The sequence below is a fragment of the Equus asinus genome, chromosome 17 (assembly GCF_041296235.1).
Source record: "Equus asinus isolate D_3611 breed Donkey chromosome 17, EquAss-T2T_v2, whole genome shotgun sequence".
Lineage (NCBI taxonomy): Eukaryota > Metazoa > Chordata > Mammalia > Perissodactyla > Equidae > Equus > Equus asinus.
In genome coordinates, this window is record NC_091806.1 from 48,322,917 (window position 1) to 48,335,020 (window position 12,104).

General features: G+C 65.6%; 1 protein-coding gene across 1 annotated transcript; it reads right to left on the reverse strand.

The window, feature by feature from the left end:
- Window positions 1–667: 667 nt before the first annotated feature.
- CTSD (cathepsin D) lies at window positions 668–11,652 on the reverse strand. Its single transcript, XM_070488393.1, has 9 exons — window positions 11,398–11,652; window positions 9,155–9,317; window positions 7,094–7,217; window positions 6,385–6,503; window positions 4,397–4,623; window positions 2,216–2,338; window positions 1,685–1,829; window positions 1,494–1,592; window positions 668–1,409 (listed from the first exon to the last, which is right to left on the reverse strand). Exons 1-9 carry the CDS (start codon window positions 11,463–11,465, stop codon window positions 1,242–1,244), a joined length of 1,236 nt encoding a protein of 411 aa, XP_070344494.1. The 5' UTR covers window positions 11,466–11,652; the 3' UTR covers window positions 668–1,241.
- Between the last annotated feature and the right edge of the window lie 452 nt (window positions 11,653–12,104).

A 12,104-nucleotide genomic window follows, 5' to 3' on the forward strand; every position in this document is an offset into this window, starting at 1 on the left:
GTCAGGAGGCAGGCTGCCTTCCCAGGCCCGAGTACAGTGCCCAGGGGGATCTGGAACACTGGGGCCCCTGCCTGGCCCCACCTCTGAAAATCGTGCCTCCGTGCAGGCTCACTCTAGAAACCCTGTGCCGGGCCCCACCCTGCCACCTCTGGCCAAGGCCACATCCTGCTGGTCACAGCTGCAGGTCTCCATCCAAGCCAGCCCTCCCCGGCAGTGTCTCGGCCACGAGGCCCGGCAGTAAGCTGGAGCCTGCTGGGTCCCGTGCACAGAGCAGGGGGGCTGGTCTCTGAGCCAGCCCAGGGCACCCCCAGAGGCTTAACCCCCTCCGTCGGGCTGAGTCAGCTCTCCGAAATGACGGCATCGTGCCAGTCACACCAGCTCCTTACCCATGTCCGGATTTAGAACTATCGCCCCCCCCCCCAATCCCCTTCCCCCACCCCACCACCGGCCCCAAGCACAAAACACGCCAACACACAGGCAGAGGCTCAAACCACTGTATTTTCATGTCAACTTTGGCTCTCGGCTGCTAAGGAGGGCAGCAGCCACAGAGAAGACGGGCACCAACCCCCCACCCTCCCCCCCCAACCCCTGGGCCAGTGAATGCCCTCCTGGACAGGGTCAAGCCCCAGGATGACCCCCACAGGCCTCACAAGGCTGGCTTTTGTTCCCTCCCCGCCTTTCAGTTCCTTCCTACTCATCCTCAGGCCTCAGGCAGCCCGTTCCTCCATGGGCCCGGGACAAAGAGATGTGCAGGGGCAGCAGCGCCAGCCCTGGGCCTCAAGCTGGACGGAGGGGCAGCCAAGAGGACAGCCTGGCACACAGCGGGGGCTCAGCCCAGAGGCCCTGCCTAGGCAGCTAGGCCCCCGGGGCACAGGCCAGGGAGGGGACTACCTGGGGGCAGGGGGCCTGGGACACACCACTGACTGGCTGCCAAGCCAAGCTGGGTCTTTCAAGTTAGTGAAACGGCTCTGTGCACAGGAGCAGCCCACCGCTCTGTCCGGGGCCCCCATCTGTCCACCAGACAGACAGACAGACGGGCAGGCGGCACTTCTGAAACCAGAAAAGGGAAAACCACAAAACAAAACAGCGGCCCGTTGGGCTGGCGGCCTCCAGAGCCAGGCTGCGAGAGGGCAAGTGTGAGTGTGCAAGTGTGTGTGGCAGGGCGGGCCGGGAGGGCGGGGGGCGGCCAGCCTCCTCCTACTGGACTCTCCTCCGTTCTCTGCCAGCGGGCAGGGGACCGGCTAGAGTCTGGCAGCCTCAGCCAGGCCCACCCGGTTCTGGTCGCGGTCAAACACGGTGTAGTAGCGGCCGATGAAGACGTCGCCCAGGATCCAGAGAGGCCCGCCGGGTGGGGGGATGTCCATGCCCATGAACCCGCTCAGGCAGATGGTCTTCCCGGCCTGGGACACCTGGAACAGCCACGGCGGTCACCACTCAGCACCCCACCCTGCCCAGGCCCCTACCCGGGCGTCCAGCCCTGCTGCCCCACTCACCTTGAGGGTGTAGTCCTCTGAGGACAACTTATAGCTCTGGTCCCCCAGCTTCACGGTGACCTCAGGCAGGCTGGACACCTTCTCACAGGGGATCATGTACTGAAAGAGGGAGGACAAGGCAGCGTGTGCATGGGGACAGCAGCCTGGGGGCGCCTGCCCGCCCACGCACCTGGTCCCCCTCGGCCGCTCACCTCGCCCTGGATCAGCGGCACGGCCCCGATGGCCTTCTGCAGCTCGCGCACCTCCTCCACGGGGCCCACGATGAGCGAGGTGCCCGTGTCCACGATGGCCTCGCAGCCCCCCTTGCACAGTGTCAAGCTCTCGCCCACTTCCACCCTGCGGGGGAGGGGGTGTGAGTCGCCCCGTGGGCCCTGGGGGGGCCGGGCTACCTCCCAGGGCCACCTGGAACCCCGCCCGCAGCCCCGTGCCCACTCCTTCCTTGGGCCTCGGCTGGGAGCAGTGCCAGGCGAAGGGGCTCGAGAGGTTGAGAGCAGGTGGACAGCCACCAGGTGGCTGTGCAGAGAGGGCACTGGCCACCGGCCGGGGTAGAGTATGCCTAGGTGCCAGGAGGTGGCGAGGGGTGCGAGGGGTACGTGGGGCCAGTAGGCCCCACCACCGCCCCCACCCGATCCCACCTGGCCTGTGGGCCAACCACTGCCCCCCGCATGCTGCAGCCCCTGCTCCCTGCAGAGCCGTGGGAGGGCTCCACAACCAGTGCTCACCCTTCCATGTGGATCTGCCAATAGGCCATGCGGGTGACGTTGTAGTAGGACAGGGAGCCCTTGTAGTACTTGGAGTCGATGCCGCCCAGCATCAGCTCACCTCCTGGCTGTGCCGCTGGGTCCCTGGAGGAAAGAGGAGGGGGTAGTCAGGTGACCCCTCAAGCAAAGGAGCCCCCCGCCCATGCCTGCACCGTGCATCCAGCCTGAGGACTGGGTGGGACAGGCATAGGCTGGGTCAGGAAATGAGAAGTAAGGTGAGGCAATCTCAGGAGGCCTCCTAGAGCAGGGGCCTTCCTGGGCCCGCAGGGGTGGAAGGATTCAGAAGGGGCAGAGGAAAGGACGGGACTTCCTTCTCCCCCAGGGGAGGGGCTCCAATTCCTTTCCCTGTGTGGACTGTAGGCCAAGCTTGATCCCCAGCAGAAGAGATCCTGGTCTCCCAGCTGAGGATGGCCAAGGTCAGGCCAGTGGGCAGATGGTGAAGAGAATGCTAGGGGCCCAAGGAGAGGGAACCTCATCTGCCTAGAAAAAAACCCAAAGAGGGCTTCCAGGAGGCAGCATCGGGCAACCCTGAAAAATTGAGCCACCTGGTTTCTGCCCCAGGACCTTTGCACCTGCTGCTCCCAAGGATGCCCTACTTCCAAATCCTTGCACAACTTGCTCCCCTTCAGACCTCGGCTTCCCTACTCAGAGCCCAAGCTGGCGGGTGACCCTCCCCACCTCAACGCTCTCATCTGGACTTAATTTTTCATCTCAGTATCATCTTCTTGGCCTGTCCCCACACTCAGAAGCACCAGGCTGAAGCACCCTATCCTCCTGCCACCACTGTGGTGCCCACCCCATCTGCGGCCTCTGCCTCTCGTCACCTCCGAAATCCACATGTGGAAACCAGATCACACCTCCAGTTCCTCACCCTGCCCGCCAAACCTGTCCCTGCGAGCTGGCCAGTCCTCACTTCCTCACCCCACCTCCACCTCCTGCCTGAGGCCGTCACCCAGGAGTCACGGCACTGGGCCGTCCGTCCCCAACCCCAGGCCTGGGTGACCTCCTGGGTCTGCTTCACCTCATCTGCCTCCCCAGGGCCCAAAGGCTCACAGGGAAATGACCCCTCATCTGCGTCCCCCCATCAGCGGCTGCTGGGGAGTCTTCACTGCTGACCAGGCAATGGGACAGAGAGCAGCATCCATGCAGAGGCCAGGCTGAGGGCGGCGCTGGGCAAGAGGGCAGGGCTCCGGGCTGGAACTCTGCCCGAAGGGCCCAGGCTGGACCCCAAATATAAAGGAGTCCTGCAAAGTGATGGGCCCAGAGAGGGGGCATGCGGGGCAGAGTGACCAGGAGCGGCTCGGGACAGCGGGCCGCCAGCTCCCACTCTGCCCAGAGCCCCATCCCTCGGCACACCCGCATCACCCCTCCATCTGGGGCTCCCTCTCGGGACCAGCGGCACCATCCTGAGGAGACCGAGGCTGGAGGAGCGAGGCCCCTTCCCAAGGTCACCTGGCCATGGGTCATCTACCCTTCCACACGGGGGCAGAGCGGCCAGTGGGATGGCACCCCCTTCTCCCCAGAAGGAAAGGGCAGCTGGTACCTACGGGGGCAGCCAGTGGAGGCCACTGTCCACATGGTCACTGGGACCCCAGGGCTTCCCAAGCAGCATCGTCCTGTGCCCTCTCTGTTCAACGCCTGGCACTCAAGACCCATCGTGGGTCCCCTCCCATGGGGAGGGCCCAGCCCCACTGCCTCCAGAGCTCCTGTCACAGATTGGGGCTCACAGCCTTGCCCCCTCTGGGACGACAGCAACCACGGAGCCAGGACCACATCTGCCCATCACCAGACCTGGGGAAGGTGGGGCAGAGAGATGCAGGAGGAGGAACCGCCATGACCCCTGACCCGGCTCTGGTTCAAAGGACAGAGGCCCAACCACCAAGATCCCGGACCCTCAGCCCGAGCACCTCCCGCTGGGCGTCCCTGGCAAGACGCAGTCTCCTAGAAGGCTGCCTGCCCACCTGTAAAAGGGCAGAGAACAGGTGGCAGGAACTGAGGCCCTGTGCCCAGAGGGTGGACACAGGGAGGCAGGCGCAGGACTGCGACCGGGTGGCTGCTGCCAGAGCCCCCGTCACCCCTGCATTTCGGCAAAGCCGAGCCCAGGAGGGCCGGGAGGAGGGGCCCAGACGCCTCCGGCCCCACCTGTTCAGGTAGAAGGAGAAGATGTTTTTGTCCACCAGCTTCTGCTCCATCAGGTTGTCAAAGACGGGCAGCACGTTGTTCACCGAGATGCGGGGGTAGGCCATGCCCAGGATGCCGTCAAACTTGGCCGCGATGAAGGTGATGCCCGGCTGCTTGGTGGCCTCCCCAAAGGTCTGCCTCTCCACCTTGACGCCGCGCACGGTCGACAAAGCCATGTTACAGGGCACCTGTGGGCCGAGTGGGGGTCAGTGGGCCACACGCACCGCCGAGCTCGACCCCTGGGCCACCCAGGTGAGCTGTGGCCTCCGTCTCTGTGCACACAGCCACAGCTACAAAACCCAGCTCAGTCTCCGCCCATCGCCTTGCACCTGGGGCCTCGAGATGGGCAGAGGACCCAGAAGAAAGGGCTGGTGGCACTGTACCGAACACAGCCAGGGTCGAGGCCGTGGGGACGGGGCTTCGGAGGCCTGTACTCTGCGAAAACTTTTTAACAAGAGACGGGAACGGGGCGAGCACAGAGGGCTGGCTCCTCGCTGAGCTCCGGCTGTCTCACCCCAGCCCCTCCCCACCTTGGCCTGTCCCTGCCCTTGGGCTCAGCTGGGGAGACTGGAGAACCCCATGACCCTCCGGCTCAGAGGACTGGGACTCAGGCCACACAACCCTCTCCCCCATCGCTGTCCCCTCCCCCAACTTGGGCAGAGGCTGCAGGGAGATAAAGGGGGGCCGGCAGGATGTGGGAAAGAAGTGGCTGTTTGGGGCTGACACCAGGAGGAGGGGGGCGGGTTGGGCAACATCCTGTCTCAGGCCCAGAGAGTGGGGAGGCGGAGCCCCCCAGATAAACCGATAGACTCAGCAGGCAGACGCAGAGTGAGTGTGAGCGTGCGTGCGTGCGTGTGTGTGTGTGTGGAGGCTGGGCAGGGCGGGGGGGCGGGGGGGGGGGCGCTGCGGGTAGTCTCCTGACCCGCTGGGACCATCAGAGGTCAGACACGGCCCCAGCTGGAAGAAGGGTCTTTTCTCCTGGACCCTGGACCCCTGGCCCTGCTGAAGGCTCTGCTGCCTTCCTGTCCTGCCTGGGGCTGGGGGCTGGGAGCTGGGGCCTGGGAGGGGACCTTCATCCACTCTGCTCCTCGCCCCCCAGAACTCTCAATCCAGGCCCTCCTGCGGCCCGGCACCAGGCAGCTCCCCACCAAGTGCTCGCGGGCAGAGCACTCAAGGGCCGGCTCACCCGGCCTGGGGGAGGACAGCTCGTTCTGCATGTGGCCCCAAAGACCTTCCACCTCAGGCACGGACAGCCATCCCGGCTGCTCCCTCTCCCTCCCGGTGTTCCCTGTAGGTGCCCTCTGTCAGCAGCCCAAGAGGGACTCCTGGCACATCTCTGGCCTCCCTGAGCCTCCCCAACTGGAGGGACCCGGCCAGGCCCGGCCCCTAACCCAGGCCCCCATCCTTAGGCCTGGCCCTGAGCACCCAGTCGGCACCTCAAACCCAACACATCAGAATGGCACCCCATCGCCCAGAGGCTCCTCTGTCAGCTGCCGGCTAGGAGCCTGGAAGGCGGCCTCCCGGGTCATCACTCACCAGGTCCTGGTCCCAGATCTGCATCCCCAATCTCAGTGACTACGCGGGTGTCAAAACCCTCACCTCGCTGGCGGTTGCCCACCCCACAGTCTCCTTCCAACCCTCTTTGCCGTGCCCCGGCCTGCACACACGTCCACATCTGCCCCCATCTCCTTCCCTGCTCTGTTTCTTCACTGCCCAGCGCACTGGGCTCCTTCTCACCTCCCGGCCTCTGCTCCAGCCGGCCTCCCGTGTGCCTCACTCAGCTGCCTGCTGCTGGACGCCCAAAAGCCAACAGCCCCCTGGGGAGCTGGCCAAGACCCCTGCCCTGCCTGGGGAGGAGCTGGGCATCACTCTTGTCCCATCACATCGGGGGGGAATGCCCCACCACAATAAGCGCCCCAACCTGGAAGGACCCCCCCCGATGGACTCACTGACACGGTGTCCTGGCTCAGGTACCCGGAGAGGCTGCCCGAGCCGTAGTGGATGTCGAAGGTGGTGCCGTTTTTCACGTAGGTGCTGGACTTGCCGCTATTGTACTTATGGTGGATCCCTGCGCCAGATGGGGGCCCGTCAGCCTGCCACCCCGCCACGGCCAGGAGCCCCCCAGCCAGGTCCCCAGTCATCCGCTGCAGAGCCCACCTGCCAAATCCCCGGGGGGGGGATCCACCCTGACCCCCAGCCTTGGTGTTGGCCCAGTGAGTGGTCCAGCCCACGGCCTGCTCCACCCTTGGTCACCACGGTCCCAGGCCGGATGACAGCCATGCGGGCAGGAACAGGTTCACCCGGAAAGTGGGTGCTCTGGGCACGGCGGAGGGGCCAGGCCCTCTAGTGTGGCCGAGAGGTGGGAGCAGCGCATTGCCCAAGAGCTGAGGAGGCCAGGCCCGCTGAAGGTCGCGGCCTGCCCTCCTCGGTGGCAGCCAGCCCACAGCTATGCTGCAGAACGAGGACACAGGCGGAGGCTGGGCTGCAGGTCCCCATGCCCGCAAGGACAGGGTGCCCGTGATGTGACGTGGACGGGGGCTGTGCGCCCCCATGCCGGGGGCACCCCTCGGGCAGGCAGGGGCTGGGCCCGGCCTCTGGGTCTCTCTGGCCACCGGGGAGAGGGGTGCACGGGGCAGGGCAGACAGGGCTGTGGCTTACAGCAGGCGATGTCCAGCAGTTTGCAGTGGACCGAGGGCACCCACAGGTTGGAGGAGCCGGTGTCGAAGACGACGGTGAAGCACTGCGGGGGTGTCCCGATGCCGATCTCCCCATAGTACTGGGCCTGGTGGCGGAACGGGCTGTCAGGGCGGGGGAGGGGCCCACCTCTCCACCGGCCCGAGAGAAGGCCACCACTATCCTGGGAGCCAGGCCTTGGAAGCCCAGGCCAGAGGAGGGGTGCCAGGGTCCAGACCTGCTGTCACGGCCACATCCTCCCCCACCGGCCAGCCCCTGCCCTCGATCCCATGGAGCTTCAGGCTCCCGGGCACCTGGGCACAGCGCCAGGCCTGCTGACCACATTAAGGGAAGACTCTCATTTGAAAGACAAAACCTGTGGTCAGGCTCCACCCTCGATAAGAGCCTCAGGAGTGGGAAGTGCCTGGAAGGGGAGAGACTCCCTCCCCAGAATGGGGCCAAGTCAGGGCCTGACTCTGGGGCCTAGTTCCTACACTGTCCCTGCCTCACAGGGTCAAGCCTGGGGGGCTCCCAGGGAGAGGGGGTCCAGGTGGCCGAGGGGAGACGGTACACCCTGGACGCTGATAGTGCTGGCTCAGAGCCCTTCACAGCCCAGCCACTCTGCCATCACTGCTCTGAGCCTCGGTTTCCCCACCCATACACAACGGGAGCAGAGGCAACCTGGGGGAGGCCAGGGGCTCAGGCGAGCCCGAGAGGGGCACGTGCCCCAAGCCTCAAAGCGGAACCCCATCCTCAGCCCTCTCAGAGGTCAGAGGCTGTGGGCCATCTTGAGTTTGGGGCCGCCTGGGCAACCCCTTCCCCGGGAGGGAGTCTTGGCCACCGCTGCTGCAGGAGTCTGGCTCCTTTCTCTCCAGTCATTTCTCTCTGGCCACTTGGCTGCAGGAACCACCAGCAGTTACTGACTCATGATCCAACAGTGTCCAGATTTCGGGTGGGGGGAGGGGGATGACTCAGCAAATCTCCGTGGGGTGGCGGGGGGGCACAATAAAGACAGGAACAGGTCAGCCAAGCCCCAGGCAGACAGACCCCCTCCACCAGGCTGGTCACATGCCTGGGAGGCCACAGCTTCCCGACACGGCTGGGGCTCCAGCCAGAGGGCACAGCCACCTGTCCCAACCTCGGGTGGACCAGAGGCTGGCTGGATGGCAGCAAGGGGCTGGCTCCCTGACATTCGAGGGCAGGAGATGCAGAGAGGATGTCCTCTGGACATCTCCAGAGGTGCCAGGCTGGGGCCCAGGACCTGTCCCCAGAGCTGGGACCAGGCTGACCCCACCCCGGTTTGCACTGTGGCTTCCACGATATTCCAGCTTGGAGCCTATTTCCCACACAGGGAGCAGAGTGCATGATCAGGGCTGGCTGGCAACCAAAGAGGAACAAGGTAAAGGACAAGGACTGTCACGGGTGGCCCCAGGCCTTCTGGCAGGACAGGCAAGGACACAGAAGCTCCAGAAAAGTTAGTCACATTGGAGCAGGCAGGCCCAGGAGGACCTCCCCAAAGCCCCCCATCCCACACCCCTTCAGGGTGGGCCTGGGTCTGATTCAAGGCTCCTCCATGCCCAGCTGATGGCCCTGGGCCCAGCTCCCTCATCTGTGGAGAGTGACACCGTCCCTGACTCCTCACGGGCTGGTCGGAGGATGAGACACCTGCCCAGCTCTGAGCTGACAGTCAGTGACACCCAGAGGGAGATGTCACAGAGGTGCCAAGGACACCCCCACCCTCTCTCACAACCTTGGCAGGACCAGGACCGGAACCAGCAGGGGGACCTGGAGCTGTGCAAACCTTGTAGGTCAGAACCCTCAATCTGGGCAGCGGTGGGACACTCAGGGAGATGGGTGTGGCTGAGCAGAAGCCCCGCCCCCCCCCCAGCTGAAGCACTCAAAACCACTGGCCCCCGAAAACAGAACTTCACTAAATACACACCGGCTCACACACAGCTTGTCTTAAAGGCCATCCCCCATCTGAAGCAGTGTCTGCTGCCAACCGGGCCCCCCCCCCCGCACCGAGCTGACACCCTCCCCACTCACGTCCATGTAGTTCTTGAGCAGCTCTGGAACGGGCCCCCCGGTCATCATGGCGGGCACCCCCAGGGTGTATTTCGAAATGGGGCCCTTCGCGATCAGGTCTTCCACGGGGCCCCCCACCTCCGAAATGGTCCGGCGGATGGACTTGAACTTGTACAGCGGGATTCTGTCGAGAGAGCGGTCAGGGCTTGCTAGGGGGGGCTGGCCTCCACCTCCCACCTGGACCACTCCCACACCCCATGTCCAAGACAAGGAGGAGTGTGCCCGCTCCTCCCACGCCGCAGCCACCAGGGGCTCAGAAAGACCCCTCCCCCATGGTCTGGGGCACCACTCTGGTCTCTTCTGTGACAGTGGCGGGTGGGGTCTGTTAGGGCACTGAGTGTCACCTGTCACTCCTGCCCAAAGTCCTCCGAGCGGTCCCATTCACCTGGCACATCTGTTGCTCTCACCGAGACCCCACGAAGAGAGTCCTCAGCTCCCTGGGTGCCTGCCTCTTGGCCATCAGATGGGACTTCAATGCCACCCCCTCTGAGCAGCCCTCCCTGACCACCCCCACTTGCCCTTCACAAGACCTGTCTTCCTTCCGGTGCCCTCCCAGTGCCCTCGCCCCCGCCACCATGAACTGTGTCACTTCCTGCTTACCTGTCCTTCCTTTCCCACCCCACACAGACCCCGGGGGACATGGACTGCACCCAGAGTGCGGGGTTCTGCTTCCAGGCCTGCCCGCCTCCAGCACATACGCCCAGCTGGGGCGGCCTTGGTGCTCTGACCCAGCAGGAGAGAGCACGGGGCTGAGGTCAGGGGTGCTGGTCCTGTCGTGGACAGGGTGCCACCATCAGAAAGCGGCCTGAGGGAGGGGTCCCCTGTGTCTGAGCTTGCTCCCTGCTCCCACGGTCCAGGAGGTGAGACAGGAGAGCACACCTGGGCAAACTCAACCACTTGGATGAAATGTCTTTCCAGCCCTGGGGATCTGAGAGTTCAAGGTCACAGCTGGCTTTTCCAGGCAAGCCAAGGGCATGCTCCGGGAAGACAGGACTCTTGCCTAAGAGCTGGTAGGCTAGAGACCCTGACCCTGAGGTCAGGTTGTTCCCAGGAGGAGAGGGACACACCCTCCAGTAACCAAGGAAACAGGTGCCATCATTCCCATATGAGCCCGGAGGAGGGGTGAGGGGCCCTGCTCAGTGCCCCACCCAAAAAGTCCCAGGTCCCTTCCCCACTGCCATGTTTCCCTGGGGGAAAGCCTGTGTGTGGGGCCGGGGCAAGCTCAGGCATACAGCTGTTCCCCACATGGCTCCAGGGGGCACTATTGGCCCCCAAGCCACTGCCCACAGTGAAACCCACACAGGACAGCCCTTTGGCAGGACTCAGTCTCACTTGGACAGCAGCCATCTCCTGCAGCCCTATGACCCCACCCACCTGCCCATGGGCAAAAGGCCCACAGCAGAGGTGGAAGAACGCCTGCTCAGGGCTGGCACAAAGGCCCTGGGGCCAGGGTGGGGGCAGGGACAAAAGGAGGTGGGCCCACTGCTGGGAGAGCAGGCTGCCATGCAAGGTGGGAGGGTGGAGGTGGAGGCGCCAATCATCAGCCCAGCTGGCACAGCCCTGGTCCAGGCCTGGCAGTCAGTGGCCTCATCTGGCACAGGGGGACAGGCTCCTGGGCCTGAGGAGGGTGTGGTCCTCACTGGGGCGGGTAGCGTGGGTGGTGAAGCAGCCCAGGGCCTGGTGTCCCCCTCTTAGGCTAACTCCCACCTCTCTCGCAGACTTGCGGGCCTCCCAGGGACCGGGGTTCTCCTGGGGGAGGGCCCGTGGTAAGATCCCATGGGACAAACCAGGCGAGTCCCCGCCCAGCTCACAGCTGGTACAGAGGTGCCCCAAGCGAGAAAATGACTTGCATAGGTTCAGGGGGCCCCGGGGCCTACAGCAGCGTCTCCCGACTTCCACTCGTTGGCCCTAAGTGCAGGCACCCCACCCTACACGTCCCGGGGAGGCTGGGTCAGCCCGACTCAGCCATCCTTCCTCCTACCTTCTCCTGTCCCCTCAAGGCCGACCCCACGGCGGTAGAGAGTGGGGGGCTCCCGGGGGCCTTGGGCGAGCCTTGCACCTGCAGAGCTCCCCCGCCCCGCCCCACACCGGGCCCTGCAGGCTGCGCGCGGGGCGGCGACGGCGTTCCAGCGACGGGGGCGCCTGGGGGCGCGGGGCGCACCGGGTTGCACGGGGTCCCCGGGGCGCCGGATGGCGGGCCTCACCTGACGAGCGCGGCGGCGGGCGCGGCCAGCAGGCCGAGGACGAGCAGCAACAGGCTGGGGGGCTGCATGGCAGCGGCGGCGGCGGCGGCCCGGTCACAGCGGAGCGCCCGGGAGGTCGCGCTTATAGCCGGGATGACGGCGCAGTCAGGCCGGGTCAGCTGACACGCTTGTTTGCAACCCGGTGGGTCACGTGGGCCCCGGCGCCGTGCGCGGGGGCGGGGTCTGGGCGGGGCCACGATGACCGCGCCCCGCTCGGGCCCGCGCACGGCGCTCGGGGGCGCGCCGATCGCCCTCCCGGCGCGGGAACCCGCCCGGGACGCGAGAAGGGCGGGTTCCGACTTGGGGCTGCGTGTGCAGCGCGGGCGGTTACCCAGCCTGAGCCGAAGGGGACCGGGGCCAGGGCCCTCTGGACGCCGCCAGCTGGGCGCTCCCCCGGGAGCCGCGGCTCCTTCCGCTTCCAGGTGCGCGGGGTACCCTTTGCAGTGCTCCCTGCGCCGTCCTCCAGCCATTGCACCTGTTGCTCCTCCACCTGCTTCCCCCCCACCCCGCCCACCGGGCGCCCGTTCCCCCAAGCCTCTTGCCTCCCACTCTTCTCTCGCCTGGGAATCTCCCAGGTACGCTCTCTGGAAGCTTCAGCTGCCCAGATGGTCCTCATCTTCCCTCTCCAAGTGTCCACAGCCTCCCCTCGACCCCCACTTTCCACCCGT

Bases quoted from the DNA above. Each gene is read 5' to 3' on its own strand.
- CTSD (XM_070488393.1), bottom strand. From the start codon at position 11,465: ATGCAGCCCCCCAGCCTGTTGCTGCTCGTCCTCGGCCTGCTGGCCGCG. The intron at 1,830-2,215 runs GTGAGCACTGGT...CCTCCCCCGCAG, and splicing joins TGGCAGATCCACATGGAAGG to GGTGGAAGTGGGCGAGAGCT. The intron at 1,593-1,684 runs GTGAGCGGCCGA...TCCCTCTTTCAG, and splicing joins TGCCGCTGATCCAGGGCGAG to TACATGATCCCCTGTGAGAA.